At 42.2% G+C, this 25,983-nt stretch overlaps 1 protein-coding gene across 1 annotated transcript in view; it reads left to right on the top strand.

The window, feature by feature from the left end:
- Positions 1-427: 427 nt before the first annotated feature.
- PDLIM4 (PDZ and LIM domain 4) overlaps positions 428-25,983 on the top strand; it is a 63,492-nt gene continuing 37,936 nt past the window's right edge. Inside the window, exons 1-3 of the mRNA XM_083487927.1 lie at positions 428-890; positions 15,265-15,416; positions 24,832-24,916. Coding sequence (XP_083344053.1) covers positions 798-890; positions 15,265-15,416; positions 24,832-24,916 — 330 coding nt within the window. The 5' untranslated portion in view covers positions 428-797. The remainder of the gene's footprint in view (positions 891-15,264; positions 15,417-24,831; positions 24,917-25,983) is intronic.

Genomic DNA, 25,983 nt, shown 5'->3' with positions numbered 1-25,983 from the left:
TTAGACCTTGGCTTTAGGACCCAGCCCCTATTATAATCTCTCTCTCTCTTTTGACAGCAGGTGAGCTACTGTTTGCCAAGTTGTTTTAGAAGCCGTTTTCGTTAGAATTTTCCCTGGCTCTGCTCTTTCGTTTTATGTTTTTAGTCCGACACTCCCTCACATATGTATGCTTTCGGGTGGCTTTATCCAGCATTTATCTGTCCTGCAGACAGTTTTAATCACACTTTTGTAGGCCCCTGGGGAATGTTTTCTATGAAAGGAGAAGGTAAGAAATGTTCTATATACATAGCCCAGGCTGCTCATTTCTTCTTCTGTGTAATTCGAGAACTGGTGAGCAACCCACTAGTCCTTGGTGAGAAAACAACAGGTAGGAAGGGCTTGTGTGTGTTGCTGTCTAACTCCTACAGCTAAGAGAAGGGCCCTGAGCAGAAAGCCTGAGAGAGAGAAGTTCTCCAGCTTCTCCAACAGGGCTCCTTGGAGCGGGAGGGTCATCCTGAGGACACCTGAGCGCGACCCGTCGGGCTCCGAAGCCCCGACCGCCCTGCGCGCCAAGCGACCCGCCTCTCCCCGCCTCTCCTCTCCCGCCTCCTCCGCCTCCTCCTCCTCTTCTCCCCGAGGTGGAGAAACAGAGAGACGTCAGGCCGGACCGGAGATTAGCAGTCGCTTTAAGTGGATTAGAAAGCAGCCGAGTTTGGGAGAAGCGAGCGGAGAGTGAGCGGAGCAGGCGCCGCTTCCCCTCCTCAGGCATCAGCCTCTCTCTCTCTCTCGCTTTCTCTCTCGAACTGAGGCGCCCCGCCATGCCCCAGACAGTGGCTCTGAGCGGCCCTTCGCCGTGGGGCTTCCGGCTGGTCGGGGGCAAGGACTTCAGCACCCCGCTGACCATTTCCAGGGTAAGACTCCCGAGGGAGAAAGCGCGTCCCTTTGGTTTTCTTCAGTGTGGGGGGAAAGGGGCGGGCTGCTGGCTTGAGAAGCCTCTCAGGCACCGGCCGGCGCGAGGCTGTCACCATGCCCTGACCCGCGTTGGGCTCAGCTGGGCTGCCTTCTGAGGGGACGGCGACTTGCGCGCAGCTAGGCGAAGAACTCTGTCAGTTTGGGCAGCGCGTGAGGCGAGGGAAACCAGCAAGCTTTTTGCGCCATTGGGCTCTCAACCGACGGGGGGTGGGGAGACGACGGTGCCCCGTCTTCTTGCCTCCCGGGCGCCGCAGCCTCTGAGGCAACTGGGTCGCGGCGGGGAGCAGCAACGGCAACAAAGGCGGCATTCCAGGGACGCCAAGCGCTCCGCGGAGCATCGCTCCCCGCAGAGGCACTTGTTGCGCGCCTCGAGTTCCGCTCGTCGCTGCTGGATGCGGGAGGGTGGCATGGCTTGTGAAAACTTAAGACGACAGAGGAGGCAGGATCAAGACCCGCCTTCAGGGGGTGCTGAGGCAGGAGGCTGGTTTTGCCCAGCTGCTTTGGTTTCAAAACTCAGGAGTTTCCTCTCTGGTGCTGTAAGTGGAGAAGTGGGATATTATTTGGGATCGGAGTGTGCGCTAAGCAAAGCTGGGTAGCGACTTAGATTTAAAGGAGAAGGAGAACCTGGAACCGTGCTGAGCGGACCAGAAAAAGATGTTCTCCTTTAACAGCGATGGGCTGCTGCTGCTTCTAACTAGCGGGCTGGATCGCCTGAGATCTGTTCCAGGGAAGCAAGTGAAAGAGTTTGCACAAAGTGGTCTGACTGGGTGTTGTGTTTGGCCCACCAATGAATGCAGCGCGTCAGCGCAGAGCAGGGAACCTCCAGCCTTTGAAGCGATTGGATTTATCTGCTGTTTATCTCTTTTCTGCTTGGGTCTCAGCATTTTCGAGCGCTGTGCAGGCAAGGCAATCCTTGGACCAGTTATTTATCAGGAATGGCTCTCCTGAAATTATACCTGGGGTGCATGACTTTCATATCTGGTTTAAACAAGCTGATCCCATTCATGTTGACTGGGAAGTAAGTTTTCCTGACAGTCGTGGGTCTTAGCTATGAAGTTAACTTGTGTTGGGTTGGACTGATCACCTCAGCTTACAGTCCTAAGTATACAACAGGGCAGCGTCCTAAAATGTCTGAGAAACAAGCTTAGGATAATTCATATGAATGAAGCTTAGGACTCGTATGAATAATAACCATTACTAACTATTAACCACCCAAAGAAAATGATTGAAGGGTGGCTTGAAACGCCTACTGATTAGAATGTTTGATTTCTAGAAGTGTTTCAGAAAAACGCAGGTCTGACATTGTATAATGTAAAAACGGGTAGGGATAGTTATTTCACCATTTAATTTTATTTATCCCAAGGCAGCATTACACTTTAGTCAGTTTGGCCACTGTGAAAACATCCACATCTGGGTACTGTAGATAGCATGGCACTATTCCTACTATGTTTCATTCTGGCACAGCTACTCCTGAGCTATCAATGTAATACTTACCTTTAGGATTGTGGCATTATATATTGGAGATCCTGTCCTGAAGTATTCTGGTTCTTTTGCTCCATACAAGATCTCTGGATTTCCTTGTGAAAATGGCATTTATTTCATTTTTTTACTTTGTTGTAATGAAAAATGTCCTCTGTTTGGCCCACAGTTCAGTAAATCACAAATCCCTCCTCCAGATATGGATATATGTACACTTCTTGAGCTTCATTAAGCAAGTGAATGTACCACAGTGACAGGGAAACAGTGGTTTTAAGAAATGAGTAAAACTGTTTCCAACAGGAGCCCAGTAACTGGCAAGATGTCCTTCTCTCTTGGAATTTTTGAAGTGCCTACTTCAAAACATGCCTCTAACAGAAACCATATATTTAGATACTAGAGAGCATCTGATTCTTTCCCTCTCCCCCATCCAGCCACGCAATGACTGCAATCCTATACACGCTTTCTTGGAAGTAAACCCCTTTAAACAGAGTTAAATACATTTCTGAGTAAACAATGCATAGGCTTTGGATGCAAATGTCAACTCAAAATGCCATAAATATTTTCAGTGGTTCAAATTTGAAATACATAAATAGAGACCTATGCAAATTTGTGGATGCAGTTTTCTCTTTTGCTCTTACATTTGTCCTGTTCAGATATACACCACTCACAAACCAAATGGCCTGCTTGCATGTTTTCCTGTCGCCATCTGGTTGGCCTCTGTGACACTAGGATGCTGGACTGGGTGGGCCTGATCCATCAGGCTCTACTTATGTTCCTACATAAAAATGCATGGGAGGAGTACCCCCCCCTTCAACCAGCACCCTTCAGGCACTCCTCCCACTCCAGCTAATTAATTTCCTGTTTGACTCTTTCTGCAAACCATTCCTGGTGCCTACCATAATGGTATTTTAAAAGCAGTGAATATGTATTTGTTGTCATTTTTCAAGGGGGAAATGTAACAGGGCTTGCTGGGAGAAGAAAGAAAAGGTACAGCCAGTCTAGGCAATACCTGTCAGACTGAGTTTTCCACAGATATTAAGACATGAATTGCTAGACCAGACCAGGATTCATATAAATCTGTGGCATGGAAATTTGCAACCTGATGTAGAGGTAATGAGGGATATCTATCATTTCTGCCTAGGATCCAGCATTCTGTACTTCTAAATATGGAGTTTCTATTGAGCTACCGTAGTTGCCAGCCACTGACCAACTTTTGCCCCCTGAACTGAACTGTTGCAATGTTACAGAAATATGGGGGTCATAGGTGCCAGAGATATGCCTTAGTTTTATTGTAGAGGCCACATGTGAGTTCCTAAGCATAGTGGCCTGAAGATGAGATGAGAGAGGAACAGAACACGAATGAAATTTCTGAGAGCTGAAAATTTCAGGTAGGAGGAAACTCTCTCATTAGATCTGGCTCTCAGCCAGATCTAATGAGAAGAAAAGCTCAAGGGAGGCCTTCAAAGCAAGAAGCTTTTAGACACCTGAACTTATCACAAAGGTGATTTCACTGTGCTGGAGGATTGAAATTCATGTGATAAGACCAGCAGCAGGTGATGTGAACAGAGCTTGGAGCACTTTGAAACGGAATGAGCCATAGAATACAATGGTACCTCTGGATGCGAACGGGATCTGTTCCAGAGCCCCATTCGCATCCAGAGCGGAACGCAGCCTGCATTTGCAGGTCGCGATTCACCGCTTCTGCACATGTGCGTGACATCATTTTGAGCATCTGTGCATGCGCGAGCGGTGAAACCCGGAAGTAATGCATTCCATTACTTCCGGGTCTCTGCACAGCATAACCTGAAAATGCTCAACCTGAAGCAACTTTAACCTGAATTATGACTGTAATAGAGGGACGCGGGTGGCGCTGTGGGTAAAACCTCAGCGCCTAGGACTTGCCGATCGCATGGTCGGCGGTTCGAATCCCCGCAGCGGGGTGAGCTCCCGTCGTTCGGTCCCAGCTCCTGCCCACCTAGCAGTTCAAAAGCACCCTTAAGTGCAAGTAGATAAATAGGTACCGCTTTATAGCGGGAAGGTAAACGGCGTTTACCGTGTGCTGCTCTGGTGCCGGTTCGCCGGAGCAGCTTCGTCACGCTGGCCACGTGACCTGGAAGTGTCTTCGGACAGCGCTGGCTCCCGGCCTCTAGAGTGAGATGAGCGCACAACCCTAGAGTCTGTCAAGACTGGCCCGTATGGGCAGGGTACCTTTACCTTTATGAGTGTAATAGAATTGTAGAGATGGAAGATATCATGAGGGTCATCTAGTCCAACCCCCTACAATGCCCGAATCTTTTGTCCAACATGGAGCTCAAACCCATGACCCAGAGATTAAGAGTCTCCTGCTCTACTGACTGAGCCATCCATCATGAGCCATCTTGCCAGTCAGTGATCATCAGGACCTGCCAGTCCTGTTAATCAGATCAAAGCTTGTTCAACTTCTGTTAAGCATGGAGGGATGCTCCCTTACTATTTAGGAGGGTGCCAAATGGTTGGGTAGTTGTAAAGATTTTTCTTGTAGGCCTACTGCAAGCTATGCGAGGAACCTGGGCAGACTTTACATTGTGGTGGCTATAGTCATGGCTGTAGTCATGCCAGCTTTTTAAAATCCTAGCACTCTTTTTTTTGGTTTTTTTCCCCTAAGGAGAAAAACAACAGTGCTTTGGAATACCAAACAAATCATCTGTTTAAAATAACAGAACTTTATATTTTAAAGTCTCTTCCCCACCTCAGCTTGAGAAAGGGAATCAGTACAATAATCTCATGTGATAAGAAAACAATTGAGGTACTATTTCTTATTCACCTGGAAACACAAAGCACATGACATGTGACCACCTGGCCAGCAGCTTTCCAGTGTCGCACTAGATTCTGCCTGCAGGAACACTTTTGAAATCTTGTTTTCATGAACTGAGTTTCAGGGAGAGGAGACAGTGCAGAATTTGGCACGTTGTGTGCTACAGGCTTGTTAATACAAAGTTAACCTTGCTATGATTTAACCCAATGGTTAGTAATTAAAGAGTAGGGCTGCATTTTGCCTTTCAGAGAGGCCTTTTGAAGCAGCTTCATCTGCGATTATGACCATTTTAGTAGTTAATAAAAATTAACTTTGAATCCTCCTCCCCAAAAAACAAAATGTTTACACTGATAAAGCTAAGCTATCCAACACATTCCAAGCTCTTTTCCTAATATTGAACATCAGCTACTGTCCCAGAGACATAGGGAACATTTAATCTAAAACTGAAATATAAAGTACTCCTACAATAGGTTGTTACCCATTTCTTCTTCAGGCTACCTTGAAAAATGGATATGTAAAAGTCTTATATACATCACAAAGCAGCGAGGAATTTTTTTTAGTATTAAAGCAGTACCGTATTTTGTCACAAAAATACAGAACTTGGTAAATGAGTTAGCAAACATGGTACTATGCTATTTAGACCATTCCATTTTGAGTATTTGTTGTGTCAAAAATACTAACCTCCTTTGTCTTTTCATTGCAAAAGTTTGCGAACTTTGAATCTTGGGAGTGTCTTAAAGGACTGAACATTTCTCTTTGAAGTCAAATAGATAACTTGCCTTTTTATATCACTTTTGTAGCCATTTTGTGTTTGGGATAGGTATACATAATGGCTCATAAAACTGTCACATACATTGCAAGGAGAAACAGCTGCTAAAAGGTGTTTCCCCCCATGCAGCCTGCAAAATTCATTCTCTGTAGCTGCATTCAGTCTGGAAGAAGTCGCTGCAGTAAATGGGAATCACATCCAGCAATCCTAAAACAAAATGTCAAAGACAGGCAAATGAATAACTTTTCAAAACTATTCTATTTGTAATTGTTACAGTCAATTTGAATATATTTGGCTGCAAAACTCTATATATTCTTCTTAATTTAGATAGGTTTTGCACAAATCCCATTATTTTAATGGGGGATTTTAATAACACAGACCTTGAGTAGTAGCAGGCAAGGAACATGTGACAAGGTACTGATGAGGAGTGAGTAAAATAATACAGACATCTGTTAAACAAGCACATAATAGATATGCCCAGAGGGAAAGCAATTGGTCTCTAGGCATCAACACTTTTTGTTTATTTAAAAAATGTTTGCTAGCTCTCTGCCATTCTCCTTGCCACCCTTTGGTCTTAATGGAATTTATCATATCCAGAGAACCACCAGATAACCTATTCTTAAGCGGTTTTAAGTGTGATCCTGTTCAGGTTCACTCAGAAATTAGTCTCACTGTGTTGTGAGGTTTATTCCCCAACAAATGTGCATTGGACCACAGCCTTACAGAGCAATCCTATGAATGTTTACTCAGAATTAAGCCCCACTAACCAGGCACTGTGAAAATTTTGGGCCAGTGGGCACATCTGGAATTTGGACAAAGGGCTAATCACAAAGTTGCTGCCATTGGGGCATGGTGTCAGGGGCGTAGAGTGGGTAGCTGGAGCCTGGGCCAGGGCAAGTGTTGCATCCCCCTGTGTCAGGAACTGGCTGGATGAGGAAGAGTGGTGGAATCCACCCAACCAAGAGCCCCACAGGGAAGGCACAGAAGAAGAGGATCTCATGCCTGGGGACTGGTGGTGCGACTCTGGTCTTACCTCAGGGGAGGGGAGAAGCTGGGATGTGCTAGAAGTAGGGTGCTTGTGGGATAGTAGGGTGCTTGAGGGATAGCAAAGAGAGGACAGGGAGAGGAGGTTCCCAGTTTTGATGTAGGTGCTGATAGTGATGACAGAGGGGAGGTAGAACCTGCGATTCTCCCTCAAGGCCACTTTTCTGCTGACAGCTTCCTATGCCCCACCGAACAACTGCTTCGTTAAGACAGGATTGCCCTCTGTGTGTTCTTTGTTCTGCTTCCTTAATAAAGAAACTAACTGCAAGTTAGCCAAGTGTTTCTCTCTCTTTCTCTGACTTGCAAACAACCTGCTCTCCCTGTCGGCTTCCTGACACCCTGGTGGACTGGGCAGCAATCAGTTCATTTGCTGGCCAGCATCTAATCAAGGGAGTCTCTCCTTGCAAACTAGCCCCAACCTGGGAGCAGAAATAAGGCAGAGAAACGTGAAGCCAATAGCAATGCTGTGTCGCCTTGACCTCCTGTCCTTGCAGCTAGGTGCTCTGGGCAACACACGTGGCTCTGGCATTGCTTTCCCACCTTCCTCTTCCTCCCTGCCTCTTCTGTGGGTGGTGGTGGCACAAGTGCAGCTGTCCATCTGCCAGCCATGAGGAGGCACTGCCACTGCCCAGCACCAAAGGCCTGTCCCAGGTGTGGCTTGCCTCCCTACAGCTCTGGCCTCAATGTGGGAACCTGTTGTGGAGGTGCCTGGTTGCACCCCCTCATAAATTTGCGCCCGGGGCCATGGCCTCCCTGGTCCCACCCCCACTACATGACATAGCACAAACATGGCTGTCATGGCAGCATAGTGTAATGGCTGCTTCATCAAAGAAAGCACAAAAAGAGACAGAACTATAAAATAATGCAGGTTTCTCCCTTCGCCATCAATGGGGGAAATGCACCTACATCCCACTGTCAGAGGAGATGGTAGGATGAATGTCCAATCCTGGCGTCCATGAAATGTGATCATGTTTAAGGGAGCTAAACTAATGCAAACAGGAGCTGAGCAGGAAGTCCAAGCAGTCTCTCATGTGGATTTTTGATGGAATATTTCTTGAAACCTTTCATGAGTATCATAGGATGTATTGGTGGGCACACTGATGCCCATGAGCATCACATTGGCAACCCCTGTGCTAAAGGGAGATGTTTCCAGCTCATTCATATCACAGTCATTTGTGTTTAGGTTGGGAACATGTGCCAACAACTATCAATGTCATAAAACGTTACAGATATATACACTAGAGCAAATCTAGCTTTTGAGTGTTAATTTGAAGCAAGGAAAATATTGGTTGGCTGGCATCCATCTGTCTTGGGAGACAATGGAAAAGTGCCCTTTCAGGGGTGAAGTCAAACTGTTGGAGAGTTACAGCGCCTGCTATGATTGTAGAGACCACAAAAGAAGCCTTTGTGTCTTATGGCTGGAATATGCTTATAGATCTACTTGTGCACTATCATGTAATCCATGTGTATAATTTAATCATGCAATACAGCATGGGTGGTGTTTCTCAACAAAAATGGTGTAGCTGCATTAATGGTTATTATTTCCTCTATTTAACAGTGGTTGGCTCCTGATAAATTACTAGTTTTTGGATTTACTGTAGAAAATTCAGTTGTGTTTCTTAAGTAGTAATGTGCAGGTCTTTATGACTCAATTTTAAATTTCCCTTCTTTTGAACATCATTATGAACTACTCTTACCTTATGCACTTAATAGTGCTTTTCCCCCACAGAAAACTAAGATAATCTTGACTTTGTGCATAAAATGAATTACTTTAATTAATCAGTCCCACTGATAATCTGGGATAGGAAATCAGACAGAAGAGATGATTCATGTTGTTCCATTCCTTCAAGGTCTGACCTTGGTGGAAGCTTAACAAAATAAACCTCACACACCCTAAACATTTTCAAGCTTTGCCAAGCTGGACAAAACAAAACACATTCAGCCTAATGGAGGGGATTTACAGAACTTTTACAATGTTAGTGTAATGACATCAGTATTTTAAAAACAAAGTTTAAACTATTGTTCTCCTGATGCAGGTGCTCCAAGTTTCTGTGGAAATAATATGCAAACATCAAGGTTCCCACTTTGAACCAAGACCTGAAACCATTTCATCCATTTCTCAAGTAGACTGTCATGATTTGACATTTTCAACAGAAAAACAACCAAAAACATTTTAAAATAGAAAGTGTCACTGAGTCCAAACCTTGTACCTGAAATAAAATGGGAATAGGACAGGTTCCCAGTTTATGACAGTGATGTTGCTAACACATAAGTATATTTGCAATATGTAAATTTAATAGCTTGGTATAGTAATCAGATCAGTCCAGCTACTCTGCTTATATTTATTCAAAAGAAGCAAAAACAACAGCATCCAGTTTTAAAAGGATTGTTTTCATACTCAACCATTTGTTGTGCAAAAGCTCTAAAAGGGAATAAACAGAGGGCAGTGAATTGAATTACAGAAATGGTAGTAAGAAATAATATATATATATATATATTATTGCCAGTGATAAATTGATACACAAAGAATATAAATATATTTATATTGTTAGAGTGAGTGCATCAAGAGGTACTAATTATATGATTCACAAATGAGGGAGATTTGTTTCATTTAATTAGATAAGCACAATGGCTTTATTGGGCTGGGTGCATGTGGTACCTCTTGGGCTCTCTTTAAAAATATTTTTCCAGCACTGGGTGGCACAGGGTAAACACTCCAATAGGAATAGAGATTCCTGTAAATAAGGGTCCCCTGCTTTGGCTTTTGAGCTTGGCAGATGGGTTTGAAAAGTTCTTGTAACAAGTCACAGTCACCAGATAGGTCCACTAGGGCTCATCCTTGAATAGAAGGCCCACTGAGAAAGGAAAATGCTCTACATTTGTGCATTCCCTAACAGTCAGGGGTGGCCAACACATGGAGCCAAGTGAGGTGATTGTCTCAGGTGGCAAGGTACCCAGGGCCAGTAGATCCCAATGTTGATCTTCCTCTCTTTCCCCCAATCCGTTCCTAATGCTGACCTTCACTCATTCCTTCTTCACTGGCAGGGAGAGGGGTAGCTCCATTCTGGGGTTGCCTGAGGTGCTGAAATGTCTTGGGCCAGCCCTGGTTACAGCCCCCATGCTTGCCACTGGCCCTCAACAACACCAGCCCTATGTCTCCACTTCCTATCTTTCCCATAACCTTTGGTACAAAATGTGTGACATGATGTCACTGAGCTGAGAGTCTCTTTATCCATTCTCCAATTGATTCCCTTGGCTTTCGAGGGTTGGGATTGGCACATTATATGCTTTGTACTGTTAAATGTTTGCCGGGGGAGGAAGGGAGAAAGAGCTGTAAGGTTGCTGCTTTTGGCAACAGCCATATGATTCCTGTAACTGAAACATATAATTCTACCATTAGAGGATGACATGGATGGGGGAAGCCAAGCACTGTGGTGCTCTGCTTCCTTTTTCCTCACTCGTGAGATAACTCAGCTCTTCTTGGCTGGCAACAAGATTCATAACTAAAACCATACATTTTAGCAGCAGGCTCTTGCAATCTCTGGAGAGGGATAGCTTTATACTGTGAATGTGAAGGAAATGTGTCAGTCTCCGGGGGACAGAGCTGAGCACTCCACACATCAGCAGATGGAAGCAGCCCTCACAAAGGCAGTCATTGATCCTGTTCTCCCACATTCATGGCTAGAAGAGAAGTTGTGGGTAGTAGCATTCAGAAGGTTGGAGGGATAATGGGATTACAAGACCTTATAAAAAAACAAAAACACAACCCTAACTCTTGCCTTTCCTTTACCAAGCTCGCACAATTAACTGGAAATATTTAGTGTTCCTTTGCCACTCATCGGGTTGGAGTCAAAGAAGAGCAAGCAGAACGCCACTCATGCAGTAAGGCTTTCCTGGCTCCTTCCACCGTTGTACCCTCATTCACCCTGCAAAAAGACATTCTTGGGAGTTGAGGGACCCTTTGGAACAGCATAGGGTGTTTGCAAACAAACCAGTATAAAATACCAGCCATGCATTGTACTGAAATATGATTTACTCAGGACTCTTTTCTATATTTTGCAAGAAAAAAAAGCAGGGAGAAAAATTACAGCAATAATTAGCACAGAAAATCATATTATCATTGACAGCCAAAATACATGCAGCACCATTTTAACAGTAAATAGCATGTTTAGGAGGGTTTGATCTATGCTGGAACCCTAAAGGCATAGTAGGTGGCTCTAACCTTTTGCCCCTCATTGTGGTTACAATCCAGATTGGGTACCCTGTGTCTGCTAACTGCCACATAGTAAGCTCTTTCTGATTCATAGTTCAGTCTCTAACACTATGCTAAACCAGAGAAAATGCAAACAATATATCTTACCTTCGGAGGTCATGACTTCATTTCCCTCATGTGTCAACCCAACCATAGTAATCACGCAAACAGATGAAAAGCAAGGAACTAGGCTGGAGGATGCCTGGCATCCCTTTCAGTCCTGCAATGAAAGCAGAAATGAAGGTACCATTGTCTGTTAAATAGCCCTGCTGTGCTTGGCTTTCTACAAAATACAATAGAGAACTTTCAAGTTCAGAAACTTTTCTAGTCTAGACAAAACATCCAAAGGAAGGTGTCTGTCATGCACTGACTCACTTCATTCAGAATTATGTAAGTTCATTTTAAGTTTTCCTTTGGCTTGCATACGTTTTCCACCCCCATACCAAGAGAGTTAAACTTGCATGATTGTCAATTGCAACTCATCTGCTTCTTGCCAAAACTGCCTGTGGCAATTGTAATCAATAACAGTCAGTGATATTTGCAATCCACTAAAACAAACTCTTCTGTGTTGTTTTAATAGAACCCAGTTAATGAATCTTGTTAAAAGCATATGCTTATTTTAATACAGTGGTACCTCTGGTTAAGAGCTTAATTCATTCCGGAGGTCTGTTCTTTTTTTAAAAAAAACATTAATTTTTATTAATCTGATCGGAGGTCCGTTCTTAACCTGAAACTGTTCTTAACCTGAAGCACCACTGTAGCTAATGGGGCCTCCCACTGCCGCCACACCGCCGCCGCACAATTTCTGTTCTCATCCTGAAACAAAATTCTTAACCCGAGGTACTATTTCTGGGTTAGCGGAGTCTGTAACTTGAAGCGTCTGTAACCTGAAGCGTCTGTAACCCGAGGTACCCCTGTACAGTTTTTGTCTGGTCTCCTTAAGGAACTGCTAGTTAGGGACAATTCTAAACTTAAACCATTTTATGGAACATTTTAGTGTTTGTGTTTTGGTTAATAAAAATATGTTGCTACACAGGTGTTCTTTTTTATGCTTTTTAAAAATCTAGTCCTTTAAAAGTCAGCAATAAGCTATTTATTCAACTTCCTCTCGCCACCATCTCAGTTCTGAAAGAAATGGGCCTATAAGGGGTTTAATAAAAGGCAATGGCTAGAAGGGTCAGACTGAATGTTTAGGTTTCATGACACAGCATCTGTGTAATATTGTTAAGTTATTCTATACAACATCTGAATAGAAAAGTGACTCTGTCAGTACATACTTCCAGGGTTGCTGCATGGGAGTGTTTTTTATGAAATAGAAAGCTTGAGAAGCTGAATAAAATGCTTCTTATACAGCTGCTGAGGTGTATATAAAGTAGGATTATAACAGACAACCCAAGACTATAGCAGATTAGATAGCAGCCAAAATAGCTAGGGGAGTTCCAAAGCCTGATTTATTTATTTATTTTTTAAAAAGCTTTAAGTGCCTTCCTAAAGGTAAGGAGTGAGGGGGCTATTCAAGAGGGGAGAGTTCCAGAGGTGGTGGGCCATCACAGAAAAGGACCTGTAGAGTATTGTCACCTTAGGAGTACCTGAAGGTATGGTTAGAAAGGCTTTTTAATCTTGGGCAGGATTATAGTCCTAACCTGACACAGTTCCAATGGACAATTCTGCAGTGCCAATCTTGCATACGTTTGGGTGCTGATGTTAATGGGGGGGGGGGGAGACAGAGAGATGAGGGGAATTGCCTGAAAGGCAAGGAAGGAGCTTGCCTTCTGTGGATTGAGGGGTTTGCTAAATTCAAACAGAAAACGCTGGGTTTTTGTTTTGTGGCTTGGACCCTACCTCTGTTTTATACTTAATTTTGTTTTGTGATGGCATCCTCAATCATTTCTATATAAAAAACACTCATCTAACCTAAAGAAAGCAGGTTTCCAATCTTACATCATTCATGTGCTATGCAATTCGTTTCTGAAAAGCCTGCTTCAGAGAATTCTGCTCTTTTATTGTTTGTTGTTTATTTGTTCTGTTACTTTAAATTATTACTGGCATTCTGTGAATTAATAGAAAAGTCGTATATAGTTACAGTAAGCTATTAACTAAAAATGACTGTGGTGAAAGTTTTGTCATCTATGATCCATATTAAGCAGCAAGTGCTTATTTATTTGTAAGAAAATAATTCTCAGCTTATTTAAAAGAAGTTACACATCTCTTGAGGAAACAGAATTATGGTTATTGCGATAAGAATGATCTCTTAACACAGCAAGATATAATTAACCAAAACTCCAGATAAATGTTTCATTAGATAACACTGGGGAAACCCAGGCGGATGGGTGGGGTATAAATAATAAAATTATTATTATTATTATTACCATAGTAGTCTAGCTTTTCATGGCAATTGTGCTTGGAAGCAATAACATGCTGTGAATGACTGTGGAGAAAGCTAGAGGGTAAACATGGAGTTAAATTATTCACAAATTCATTGGCCACTAATCTACTTCCATTATATCATAATAGATTAATCTTGTGCACGAAGATTATTTGTTCTGATACCCAGTGGTTCAATGGAGTGTAGAATCCACTCCCCATTTTTCTTTCAAATTCAAACTACAAATTCAAATTACAGGATGTGTCATTAGCCTCCTTCAAAGGGAGTTACAAGCTTTGCAAGATTTTGGCATTAATACAAAAACAGCAGGAGGGGAAGCGATAAAGATTTAATAAACAGCATGATATTTCATGCATGACTGGAAAGTGACAGGTAATCAGGGGAAGTCGTTGTGGAAGATAACACCCTGGCAGAAGGCTGTTAGAATAGTTGCCACCATGTTGACTGTTTCTTTCAATTATAGAAACAATTTCTCATTTGTCCCTTGAACTGAATGAGCTGATCCGAAGCATGTGACAAAACAGTGAACCTTGGCAATAAAAATGGGGGTTTCCAAGGGCCAAATGCATTTGCAGTCTGCTCATAGTATAAGATTCAGCTTGGATTTATCTAGCTTCTGAATGAGTCTCAATTGCAAATCCCCCCCCCCCCCCCGAATATCACTAATAAGTTAGCAAGGTGCAAGTTATATCCCTGTGGCTGTTGTCTGGTGCTGGAATGCCCAAGCTGAACATCTACATACTCTGTCTTCAGCTGCATATTGGACAGAAAGTGTGCTTTATCACCTCTCCGCTAGTACACACCTCCCCCATAATGCAACACTGACTTCCCACTACTCTATGGTCCTTATTCACCAGGCCATGGAACTGTGTTGGAGTACAAATGCTGCACTGGTGGACTCTTGTATGGCAACCGCCGGATGCTCTTGCAAACAAGGAGCATGAATACATGGTGCTGGAAGTCTCTACTGGATCAAAGAGCATGAGAACATTGTTGGGTGAAACCTAATTCAGTACAGTGAAATTTCAAAAATCCAGCAGAAGCAGATTCCACAAGCATCCTTAACACTCTTTATTGACTCCAGTGATTCTCCAGTGATACTTGGCCATACAATCATGGCCTGGGTTTCAAGCTTCTAACCTGAACTATTGTCAATGGAGACTAAGTTCACCAAGCTGTTTAACTCAAAATAGGCATCATGCTGGCCACATAACATATGGCACTCGAAAGAGAAAGAAAGAGAAAGAAATAAGCCAATACATTTTAACCTTAGTTACAATCCTTATGAGCTGGAAATCGTTGCAGATAGACTTTGGCCGTTTGTAATGGATCAGCAGTTTTCCTGTGGGTTTCTCTGTTCTTTTCTGCTGGCTCTCTCAGTTCAAAGCTGCTTGCTCAGGGAAGCTCTAAAAACAGTGTGCTACCAGTTTCTACTCTGCTTTCTTCACTCTCACAACCCCAACAAGAATAAAAGTCAATAAATGTCCTGGACCTGCTTTTTCTCCACATGCAGTTTACATTGAGGAACAAATCTGACTCGTTCGCTATTAAAACTTCATAGTAATCAAACTTTTCTTTCTCTCATGCAGATTAATCCTGGAAGTAAAGCCGCCCTTGCCAGCCTTTGCCCAGGTGATGTCATCTTGTCAATTAATGGTGTGAGCACAGAAAACATGACACATCTAGAAGCACAAAACAAGATCAAAGCATGCCTGGATCAGCTGACCCTATCTGTGAACAGGTAAACTATCTGTGCTTGCCTCTTCATGCTGACGCACTACGTCTGTGCACATTCACCAAAATGTATGTACTGAACCTGTGGCTGGACTTATGCATCTGCTTGCACCTCACTCACAAATTTGCCATGTGTAGTATCCTAAATGTTGGAGGGTACATTCCTATATCCATTGAGTGGTATTCAAGCAGGTTTTACTCAAGAGTAGACCCATTAAAATAAATGAACATGATACGCCCATTAATTTTAATGGGTCCACTCTGAGTAAGACTTAGTTGAATACTGCCCATTCTCTCAAAATGTTCAACTTTTTACTTTCTAGGAGTAAAGATGACCCTTTTAAAAAAGTCAACATGCATAGGGATGTGTGCATAGACATATCAGAATGTGTGAAGCAACTGACAGAGCACAATCAGTCGGTCATTTCCTACCTAATGTTCACGATACACACTTGTGGGTTGTATAATGGATTTTTATCACACTACATTTTCAAGTGCAACCTGTCCTTCTCTCACCCCGAGGAGTCGCCCTCAGGGCAAGTGAGCAACCTGCCCCAACAAGGGTTGGAAGTGAAGCTGAGGCCTTTTGAGCCTCTGCCTCCTAGACTCTTCCCACCTTTGGAGAACTAGAGCAGATCCACACCATACATTTAAAGCACATTCAATGCACATTTTAAAGCGCATGAATTCTAGCAAAGAATCATGGGAACTGTCAGGGCTTTTTTTCTAGAAAGAGGTGTTGGAACTTGCTCAGCACCCACACAAAGCTGTTGAGCTTTTTTTTTTTAGGGGGAACAGCCACTTTTGGCAACCCTGCTGCCGACTTCCACCTCCGGCGCACAGCCACAATTACATTCACTGTGCCAACACGATCGCTGCAGCAACCCAATCGTCACACTGCACAGCCACAACCCTAAAGGGCTGCTGGAATGCACCTAAGAGGTGCTGGAACTCAGTTCCGTTGAGTTCCAGTTGAAAAAAAGCCCTGGGAAATGTAGTCTTTTAAGGATGATAGGAATTGTAGCTCTGTGAGGGGGAAACTACACTTGCCAGAATTCTTTGGGGGATGCCGTGTGTTTTAAATGTATGTTGAATGTGCTTTAAATGTATAGTGTGGATCTGCTCCAAGTATTTTAAAGCTCCAGTTGCTGCCCTTAAATATTTGCCGCCTGAGGCATCTACCTCACTCTGCCTCTTGGTAGGGCTGGCTCTGTAGAAATGTAGAAAAGATCAGAGTGGTAGTAGGCGGAGGACATTACAGGGAAGTGTCTCAACTCTAATGATAGCTTAGCAATAGAACACACTCAATAGAGAAGCTTTAAAATGCAAACTGAATTATCATCAGTTTCAGTGAATTTAAGTATTGCAAGTCTACAGATACGCTAGATGATATCTGGGGCCCTGTTTCTTGCTATCATTCTCATATTGTAAGACAATGAGCTATGTGGGGGTGTTTATCTCTAGTACAGCAGGTCTCCAATAACTGTGATTGAATGAGACCACATTGTTAGAGACAACATGATGTAATGCTTTCAACACCACATGTGTTTTCACATAACTTTAACTAGCATATTTCTGCACCGAAATAAACTCTATTGTGGCTAAAGTAGATTTCTGCCCTTTTGATAAAAGCTTAGCTGAACCAGGGAAATGAGTTTTGTAAACATTTGTGCACCCCTCAGAAACTGCCTCCCATTTTGGCTTCATCCCACCACCACCACCCTAGAAAGGATATAAAAGCATTTGCCCTGGGGGAGGAATAACCCTTGCAATATCTGAGAACTGGGAGGGCAGCTTCTAACATCTTTGCTCCATCTGCCTTCAGAACCAGTGAGAAAGTCTTGGCCTGTGAGGAACTCAAACCTAACTGCTTATGCAGCCATGTTTTCTAGGAGACCTCCAGCCAATTGGTAATCAGAACATCTGGCATTTTTGCTACCCAGCGCCTCCTGCATTTGCACTGACCGGATGTCACTGAGTAGCTAAATCAGGTTGGCTCTATGGCCCCAAGAAGTCATCACAATAATTACATGGTCTCTGAAAATTTTATCAATTATTGAAGGAGAAATTCATGGAGGACAAGCCTATCAATGGCTACTAGCCAAGATGGCTATGTTCTGCCTCCACTCTTGGAGGCGGTATGCCTCTGAAAACCAGTTGCTAGGAATCATGAGTGGGGAGAGTGCTGTTGTGCTCAGGTCCTTCTTTGGAGCTTTTCATCGGCATCTAGTTGGCCACTGTGAGAACAGGATGCTGTACTTCATGGGCCATTGGCCTGATCCAGCAGACTCGTACATATTTAGGAAGACAAAGCCCAGTTAAAGTGTTTTTTTAAAGTGCCAAAGTTTGAGGGAACAATGGCTGCAAACGTAATTAAAACTGGAAAGAAGAGTTTGGGGGAGTGCACACATTCTCAGAAATGTGTGAGAATGGAAATTCAACATAGTTCTAATTTTGATCACAAATCTTTTGCTTTGTAATTCTCCGATCTGTTGGAGAATAGAGCTGTTACTTTTCCACAATTCTTCACTATTGTACTCTGCTCTTTCTTGTAAGGATTTGATTCCTGTCCTGGACCTACTAACATCACTGGATGATACAGGAGTTGGGGTATCTTTTGTTCCTTTCACTTCTCCATGTCAGGTCATTATTGCATTTATGAATGCTTTATAAAGAATTTGAATCTAAAATATATTTGCCTCCAAAATTGAACAACTGCCTCTTTGTAAAAAGCAAGGTCTCTCCTAATGGGGAAAATCAATTTGTTTATTTTGTGCTTCAGCTAAAGCAACTACAGTAACATTTTTATTGATTCTGTTTTTAGACTGGACCAAATTAAACATAGGGGTGATGTGGGTTTTTTTATTTCTCCACTCAGCATTTAGCAATTTGTTGAATTCCTAACCATTCTGTCTGGCCAATAAAAGTTAGTCACTATTCAAGCCACATCCAGGTCTATTTTGTCACTGAGAATGAGTCATCCTTGCATAGCAACGCTTCTCAAAAGAAATGGGAAGCTACCCTTTTGATAATTAATCTAGACCTCCCATATCCAAATACTTCTATAAAATCAGCATGTTTAACATCCATTCCTTACCAATAAAAATACATATGTGTTTTATGTCCACAAAACCCCTGCATTGTGATGTTCAGACATCAGAAGCACAGAATGCATTTGCTTTCATTTTCCTACTTTCAGAAAAAATATTGCATTCTATTACATAAAACGGATTTAGCATTTACACTGAGCTGACTTTCACTTATTAGATGATTAGGAGAAATGTTCAGCTTACTGTTGGGAACTGGCGTAACCTACAAATACCTTGCATTTCCCTCCAAAGTAAGTCCTGTTGAGTTCAATTGGACTTCAGCCTTGGCTGCATCAGTGTAAAAAATAATTTAAGGCCCAGTCTTCAGAAACTCTATTCAGTTTGGACCTCACTGAAAGGAATAAAACTTGCAAGTACTTAAGAGTTCAGTGATACACATTCCACAGCTTATAAACTGGGGGCTACTGTTTTAAGAGCATTAACAGTTAGCTGTCATTTATATTCTGTGATTCAAAAAATGTTTTTTGAAGGATTCCTGTTTATGTTTTAATATAATAGCCTTCTGGAACCTAGTGGATGCCTCTTAATGAAGTATGTTGTTCTTCTTAGTACTTCACAAAACAGATATCATAGCTTCTCATTTCATATTTTTTAAATTCTGTTATTTCTTACCTTGGCAGACTTGAGGGACTTCAATGAGATTTGAGATATTAAGTTCCAGTGCCAATTGGAAGTATGATGCTTTGGTTTTCCTTCAGGTTGGAAGGATGATTATATTTTTATTTTTTTAAAAAAAGGCCAGTCCTGTAGGCCAAATTCTCAGCTGGCATGTATTAGGATAGCTTAGTTGGTACTAAGATTTTCACTGATTGCATATGTACCCTTTAGGTTTGGATTCAAGCTAAACTTCTAAGAAAACACAGACAGGGAGGCTGGCTGTTCTTAATAGTTTGGATAAGTAGTTCCTGTAGTTTTGAGACACTGTGTTTTCACACACATGCATTCCTATCAATGAATTATGTTTCTGCTTTCCTGTTTATGTCCTTGACATGTTCTACTTTGTTTTCTTAATTTATTTTCTACCAGACAGAAAGGAGGGAGGGAGGGAGAAGAGAAGTGAAATAATAATAATAAAACCACTTTCCTTATTTTCCATTTAGTGAGAGTTAAGAAAAAGCGCTGGGGGGACTTCTGTAGACCAATTCAAATAGCCTAGTTGTTTATGATTTTGTTTCTCTTTATATATGCTGAGTGAATCCTCATGGAATTTGTTGCTGCTCACTCTTTGCCAAATAAGGTTCCATGGATACCCAGCTATGGCCATGTGATTAATGGTCATGTCAAGAGAAAGGACATGTCTCAATGAACATCTTTCATCCTCTGGCAATTGTTTTTCCATCCACTGTCCTTCATTAAATGAATTATTCCCATTGTGATATGTAAGAATCGCCCCTCCCGCGGCCCCTCTTCATACTATGTTCAGCCAATGCCCTTTCACTCCCATTGGAAAGTTCAGTAGGAAAATAGCAAAGTGACAGAATATTTCCATGTTACCAGTAAAATAAGGATTTTAGTTTTGAACAGTGGCTGGGTTAGACACCAGAATCATTGTTCTAATTTCAGAAGTGTGCCTTAGTTATCATTTTGATATATTTCCATATAATAAAATTTGATTTTATTTATTCATATATTCTGCTCTTCAAGGATTCTCAGAGAATCTCTCTCTCTCTCTCTCTCTCTCTCTCTCTCTCTCTCTCTCTCTCTCTCTCCACCCAAACACACATTCATTTAAGTGTAAATGAAACTATAAACATTAACGTTAGGAATAATGAGAACAGCACTGCAGGGACAATGCAAGCATTAAACAGACGTCAGACTAACAAATCTCAGAGACCTGCTGTATTCATACATTATATTTAAAGGTGTACACTTAAAAGCATCCTTGGTGTACATCTGAATGTGTGAAGGTAGAACACCCACTGACTTCAAAGCATAAGGATTAAGCCATAGATATGTGAGACTACTGTGTTGACTGAATAAGGGTAAGACAGTAGCCCATTTGTTCAGATATGAGGCAGTGGAAAATTCTGACCAGTTCCAAACACATCCAGCTTATGGAAGTGATTCATTTGTGGTAACTGACATAGATGAGGAATTACCTAGACATCACCATGAAAGCTAGCAGATGGTAGGTCTAAAGTCCTTTTAGACGCAGGGGCAAAACGTCAAGGCAATACAGTAGTAAGGTGAGCTAGGAGTAGCACACATCAACCATTTTATGTGGGAGAAAGTAAGTGATGGGGGTAGGTGAAGTTTTAGCAGAGCAATTTAGGCTATAAATCAACTTATTTGCTTCTGTGTCTTCTTTGAGCCAGCGTAGAACATGGTTTCATTTATTACTCTGATGTGGCCAAAAGAGACTAAAATATCAAGTTTATAGCAGATGTTTAAGGAAAGTTTTCTAACACGATTCTCTATGAATTCTGGTTCACAGAAATGTGATGTAAAGATATTTGCTGTTTAGCTGTTAATGATGCATTCAGGGGACTTTAAGAAAACATTTTCTTTAATAATTCTTCTTGCATGTCAGCTTTATGAACAACTGAAGCTGTTTTCTTCAGTAAGTAAAGAAAAGCATTCCAAACCAGTAAAGAATGCATGATATAATGCAGAGAATTGAAACAATATGGGTTTAGGAATTGACCTTCCAAGTTTCCTTAGGCTGAAACTCTGAAGGGTACTACTGAGCACAGTGGTCACATAATAATGATGTGTAGTGCGCAGAAGGGGTGCAGTATGTGAGGGCAGTGGTTTGTCATTGCGATGAGTAGAGGGAATGCCACACTCTGTGCTGTGTGCCCTTGCCAGCCCACTTCCTGGCAGAAGGAGCACAGGACGCAGGAGCCAATTCCACTTCATGGCAGCTGAAAACCACAGACCCAATCCATTAATTTAGGCAGTGTGTTTGCAGCACATTTGGGTATAAAGCAAGGCTCCTTTGACAGGGATGCCCTATATATGTTCGTTCTGTGCCGAGTATGGAAAGTGTTACTATGCATGACAGTCTCAAGTTTCCAAAGAAGGTGCCACTGAGAAAGTGAATCACACAATTTTCTTCTTGTAACTCCTCAAATAAACATGTGTGTGTGTTAAAAGTATGCAACTAATGGTCCAAGGGCAATATAGGCAGCTATCAATCAACCATTTTAATTAAAACCTATTATTAGGAGAAAAAGAGATACTACCTTCTAAAAAGTTTATGGGCATTTCAAATAGTAAGCAGATTTGGACAAGCAATCTCAATAGTTCTGTGTATTCTTTTTATAGCATGAAGGAACTCTCCCACATACATGTGGTTCTCCTCTGATGAGGACTAAGTTATGATGTGACCAATTTGCATCCCATTTTATACTAGACCAAGACTTAGGGTTTGTGAGTTGGACACCCCATATGTGAAGGTACAGCGCTGCAGATGTATGCCCCCCCCCATTTTTCCAGGGCTGCTGAAGTGGGCAGAAAGGATCTCCGTGTCCAATGATGTGCAGTTGCCAACAGTCAGATCTCATGATGGAATAGAATTAAGCTGAAGTAATGCATTTGTCTGGTGATTCAGAAGTGTCTGGTTGGAAGAACTTTCATGGTTGTTCTCCAGTGCTTTTTTTTCACAGTGCTGTAAATCAGTACTGTAATATTTTTACCAAGAACTTTACAATCAAACTGAGATGAAGAATTGTCTCACTGTAGTTTGTTTCAGACAGCTGTATGGCCAAAAAATGAAACTCAGAAGCATTGTCCTTGCTTTCCTTGGGCATTTTTGTATACCACTGAATCAGATTGTTTTCCAGTGTTTCTAAGTAGAAATTTTGATGGGGAGAAAATGTGTCAGCTTTGGCCCTGGCAGCAACATTCACAGCTATACAGATTCTTTGCAAGCCCAAAATCTAAATTTCTATAATACCCGTAATGTCTCTGCTGTTCTGGCTTTAAACCTAATTCTGAATACATTTACTGACTACATTTATTTGAAGTTCTCCTTGATCACAGTAGAACTTGCTTCCAAATACTGTATGTCTGTTTAGAACTCAGTTGTGGGCATAAATTCTTCATGCAGCTGTGGAAAAGTTTATTTGTGTGTTTCATTGTATCTTTCATTGTGTCTATTTCCTGTTCTGCTTACTAGCAAGATTTATTTAAGGATTTTGATTATATAAAAAAACCACTTACTTGCCGTTTGATTGCAATCAGAACACAAACACTGATTCTTGCCACAAGCAAATATCAAACTAATTGGGCTCATTCTGATGTAGCCTGAAACCATGGACTTTATTTGGGGGTAAACAAGCTTTGAGTTTCTGTGTTCCACATTCTAGACAAACTGGTTAGTTTTAGCTATGGTTTAGGGAAACAAGCCGACTTCAAATCATGGTTTATGATCCTGGTTTGCATTTCTAAACCATTTGTTGTTGTCGTTTAGTCATGTCTGACTCTTTGTGACCCCATGGACCAGAGCACACCATAGTTAAGGTTAATCATGTCTTCAGGTTCATGCCTAACTATAAATCACAAATAATTGAAAATGGAAGTGAAAGCTTCTTACCTCCTCATGGCCGCACCAGAGAGGGAGGAGGGCACTAGACCAAGGGTTGTACATATGACACTGAACCATAGTTTAGCATTACATTTGAGCCAGATCAAATGGATGGATGGAAATATATACACACTGCCAGTCTAAAAGGAAAAAGTTACACACACACACACACACAAAATTGCTTACGTACACCTACAAGGATACTTTCTTTTTGCAAATGCTGGCTAAAACCAAAACAGCAACTTGCAACTGATTATTTCAGTTTTAGATGCCAACAATGATAATGCACTTGGGCGGTTTCTGTTCAATAAGATACATAAATGAAAATTCAACTGTGTTAGGCTTCACTCAAGAGGAGCTTAAAGCATCAGAACCCTTCCCATGGGTTTCAGTGGCTCTTCTATTAGACTCAGCATTTTTCAGAGTTCTGAAGTTAAAGCAAAAATCACATTAGTTTTGAAATAGAAGTCCCTCGGTTAAATTTCCTTGCTTAAGTTGCACATGTGTCCTACAACCTTGCTGCTTAATAAATGCCATCAATTCATGCTAAATACAACTGTAGTGTTGGGCAGATTGGGACTGAAATCTAAATAAAAGATTATGGGCTACAACAGTAAAGCTGTACCTACCAGGAACAAGAAGATCCATATTTTCCAAAGTGACATGCATAGGTCTCCTAAGGCTGAATGGAAAGTTACACGTTATACACAGAAATAGTCCAGTTTTTCCCTAGATTCACTTTCATGGCCAAAATGAGAAATACAGAGGCTTGGATCCAGACAAGTGCCAATGGAAGGAGGTGGGTGGGAGCTACTCACAGGAGGTGCCTCGACCCAGTTTTCAATGTTCCCCATTTCCTACTCATCCCCCTTTCTCCTTAGCCTACCCTGAATTCAGGAAAGTCTTGGGGGGGTGTTGGCAGAAGTCTGAGATAAAGCTCTTTGATCCAGCGGTGACTTCCATCAGCAGAATGGGAAAGGAGACAATTATTACAGTATTATTATTAATAATAATATTACATATATATTTATACCCTTCTTTCCTCCCCCCCGACAGGACTCAAGATGGCTTACAGATAAAGACAAGAACCGCTAAAAATTAAACACTGATAGAATTAAAACCATATACATATAAAAGCCCAGTAAAACCATACAAGTATTTACAATACAATACAGCATGGCACCAGCCCTTTCATTACAGGGAATTCCAAAGTCTGGGAGCTGCCACCAAGAAGGCCCTCTCCCGCGTCCCTACCAAGCTTGCTTGTGAGGATGGCAGGACAGAGAAGGGCCTCCCCCAAAGATCTCAAAATCCGGGCAATTTCTGCTAATCCCTCTCCCCACCCCCTGCCACAGACCCCTTCCCATGTTCTTCTCAGGGGTTCACCAACCCTTTGTATCAGTTTCTCAGCAAAAGCTAGAGTTCCGTGGGCAGCAGCCTGGATGGGGGAATAGGGCTGCTGCCCATACATCTATGTGATTGGTGTTTGTTGTATTATGGTTCTGTTCTGGGTATTTCAATTCCTGCTCACACTAGGGGGCAGGAATGAAGCAGGAGGTATCCTCACATTCACAGTAAACCATTCTATGGCTTACTACAGCATGTAAACTGGGCCAGTCTCCTCCAGGCTATTGATTTGACTCTTGGATGTGTATATATTTTCATTAGAAGAACACCAATATCTTAACTCTGCTCAGCTTCAAGTTTACTGGAAAGTAACAAGCTATATTGTTATATAAATATATAAATTATATAAATATATGACTTTGTGTTTCGTATTGCAGAGCTGAAAGCAAGGCTTGGCCCCCTAATATTTTAGAAGATGGAAAAGCACAAGCTTATCGAGTCAATGTAGAACCAGAGCCACAGGTATGTGACCCTTTGACACTATACTATCTGTGCCATTTTATAAGATAAAGCAGGAGGCTACTTCCTCTCACCAATTAGCTGATCAACAAATAAATAGACACATGAGATGAAATTTTAAAAGATAACATTTTTAATGTACAAAGTGCTTTCACTCGTATCCCGTATACAGTGGTACCTCGGGTTAAGTACTTAATTCGTTCCGGAGGTCCGTTCTTAACCTGAAACTGTTCTTAACCTGAGGTACCACTTTAGCTATTGGGGCCTCCCACTGCCACTGCGCGATTTCTGTTCTCATCCTGAAGCAAAGTTCTTAACCCAAGGTACTATTTCTGGGTTAGCGGAGTCTGTAACCTGAAGCGTCTGTAATCTGAAGTGTCTGTAACCTGAGGTACCACTGTAGTGCCAAGTGACTGTTCGTCAGCACAAGGGTTTCTACTTATGCAACAGGACTCTCCCCCCCCCCCCGCTCTGGGTTCTGTTCTGGATTCCTCCAACCCTCTGGAGCAGATTTGGGGAGTGTGCAGTAGGAGGGGGGAGTCCTCTTGCACTAGCAGAAATCCTTGCCCTAACAGGGCAAGGGAGTTGAAAACATTTACTGTATTTCATTCATGTTCACTACAAACCTTGGCTTAGCTACCCTGCCACACTGAGCTAAAATCTTGCTTTTCTCATGATATGTGACTGGAATCAATTTGTGGTTCTCTCAAACACATGTCACAACACACAATCAGTTCAGTGACTAATGGTACATTGTTCTATGAGGCTTTCCTCCAAGCCTCTGGCTGAAGTGAGGTGGGCAGCAAGGGGAGGCTGGGGCTTTTCCATTGTGACACCTTGTCTTTGTAGTTCTGCCCAAGACAAACTTGCCTGGCATACTATCAGTTCTCTTTTTCAGCACCACTGGCATGCGCGCGTGCACACATACAAAGTCAAATCTTTTGTTCTTCATCAGGTTTGCTTCTCTGGAGATTTAACATGAGAAGCAAAGTGGCATTTAAAGATGTTGTGGTGGCTAGAGTAACAGCTGAAATTAATCCACCTACTACCTGCATAGGAAATGGTGGTGA

This window comes from Podarcis liolepis (genome assembly GCF_965112155.1).
Source record: "Podarcis liolepis genome assembly, chromosome: 2".
Taxonomy (NCBI): Eukaryota; Metazoa; Chordata; class Lepidosauria; order Squamata; family Lacertidae; genus Podarcis; species Podarcis liolepis.
Note: the sequence above shows the minus strand (reverse complement) of the source record. Positions and strands in the feature narration are given on the sequence as shown.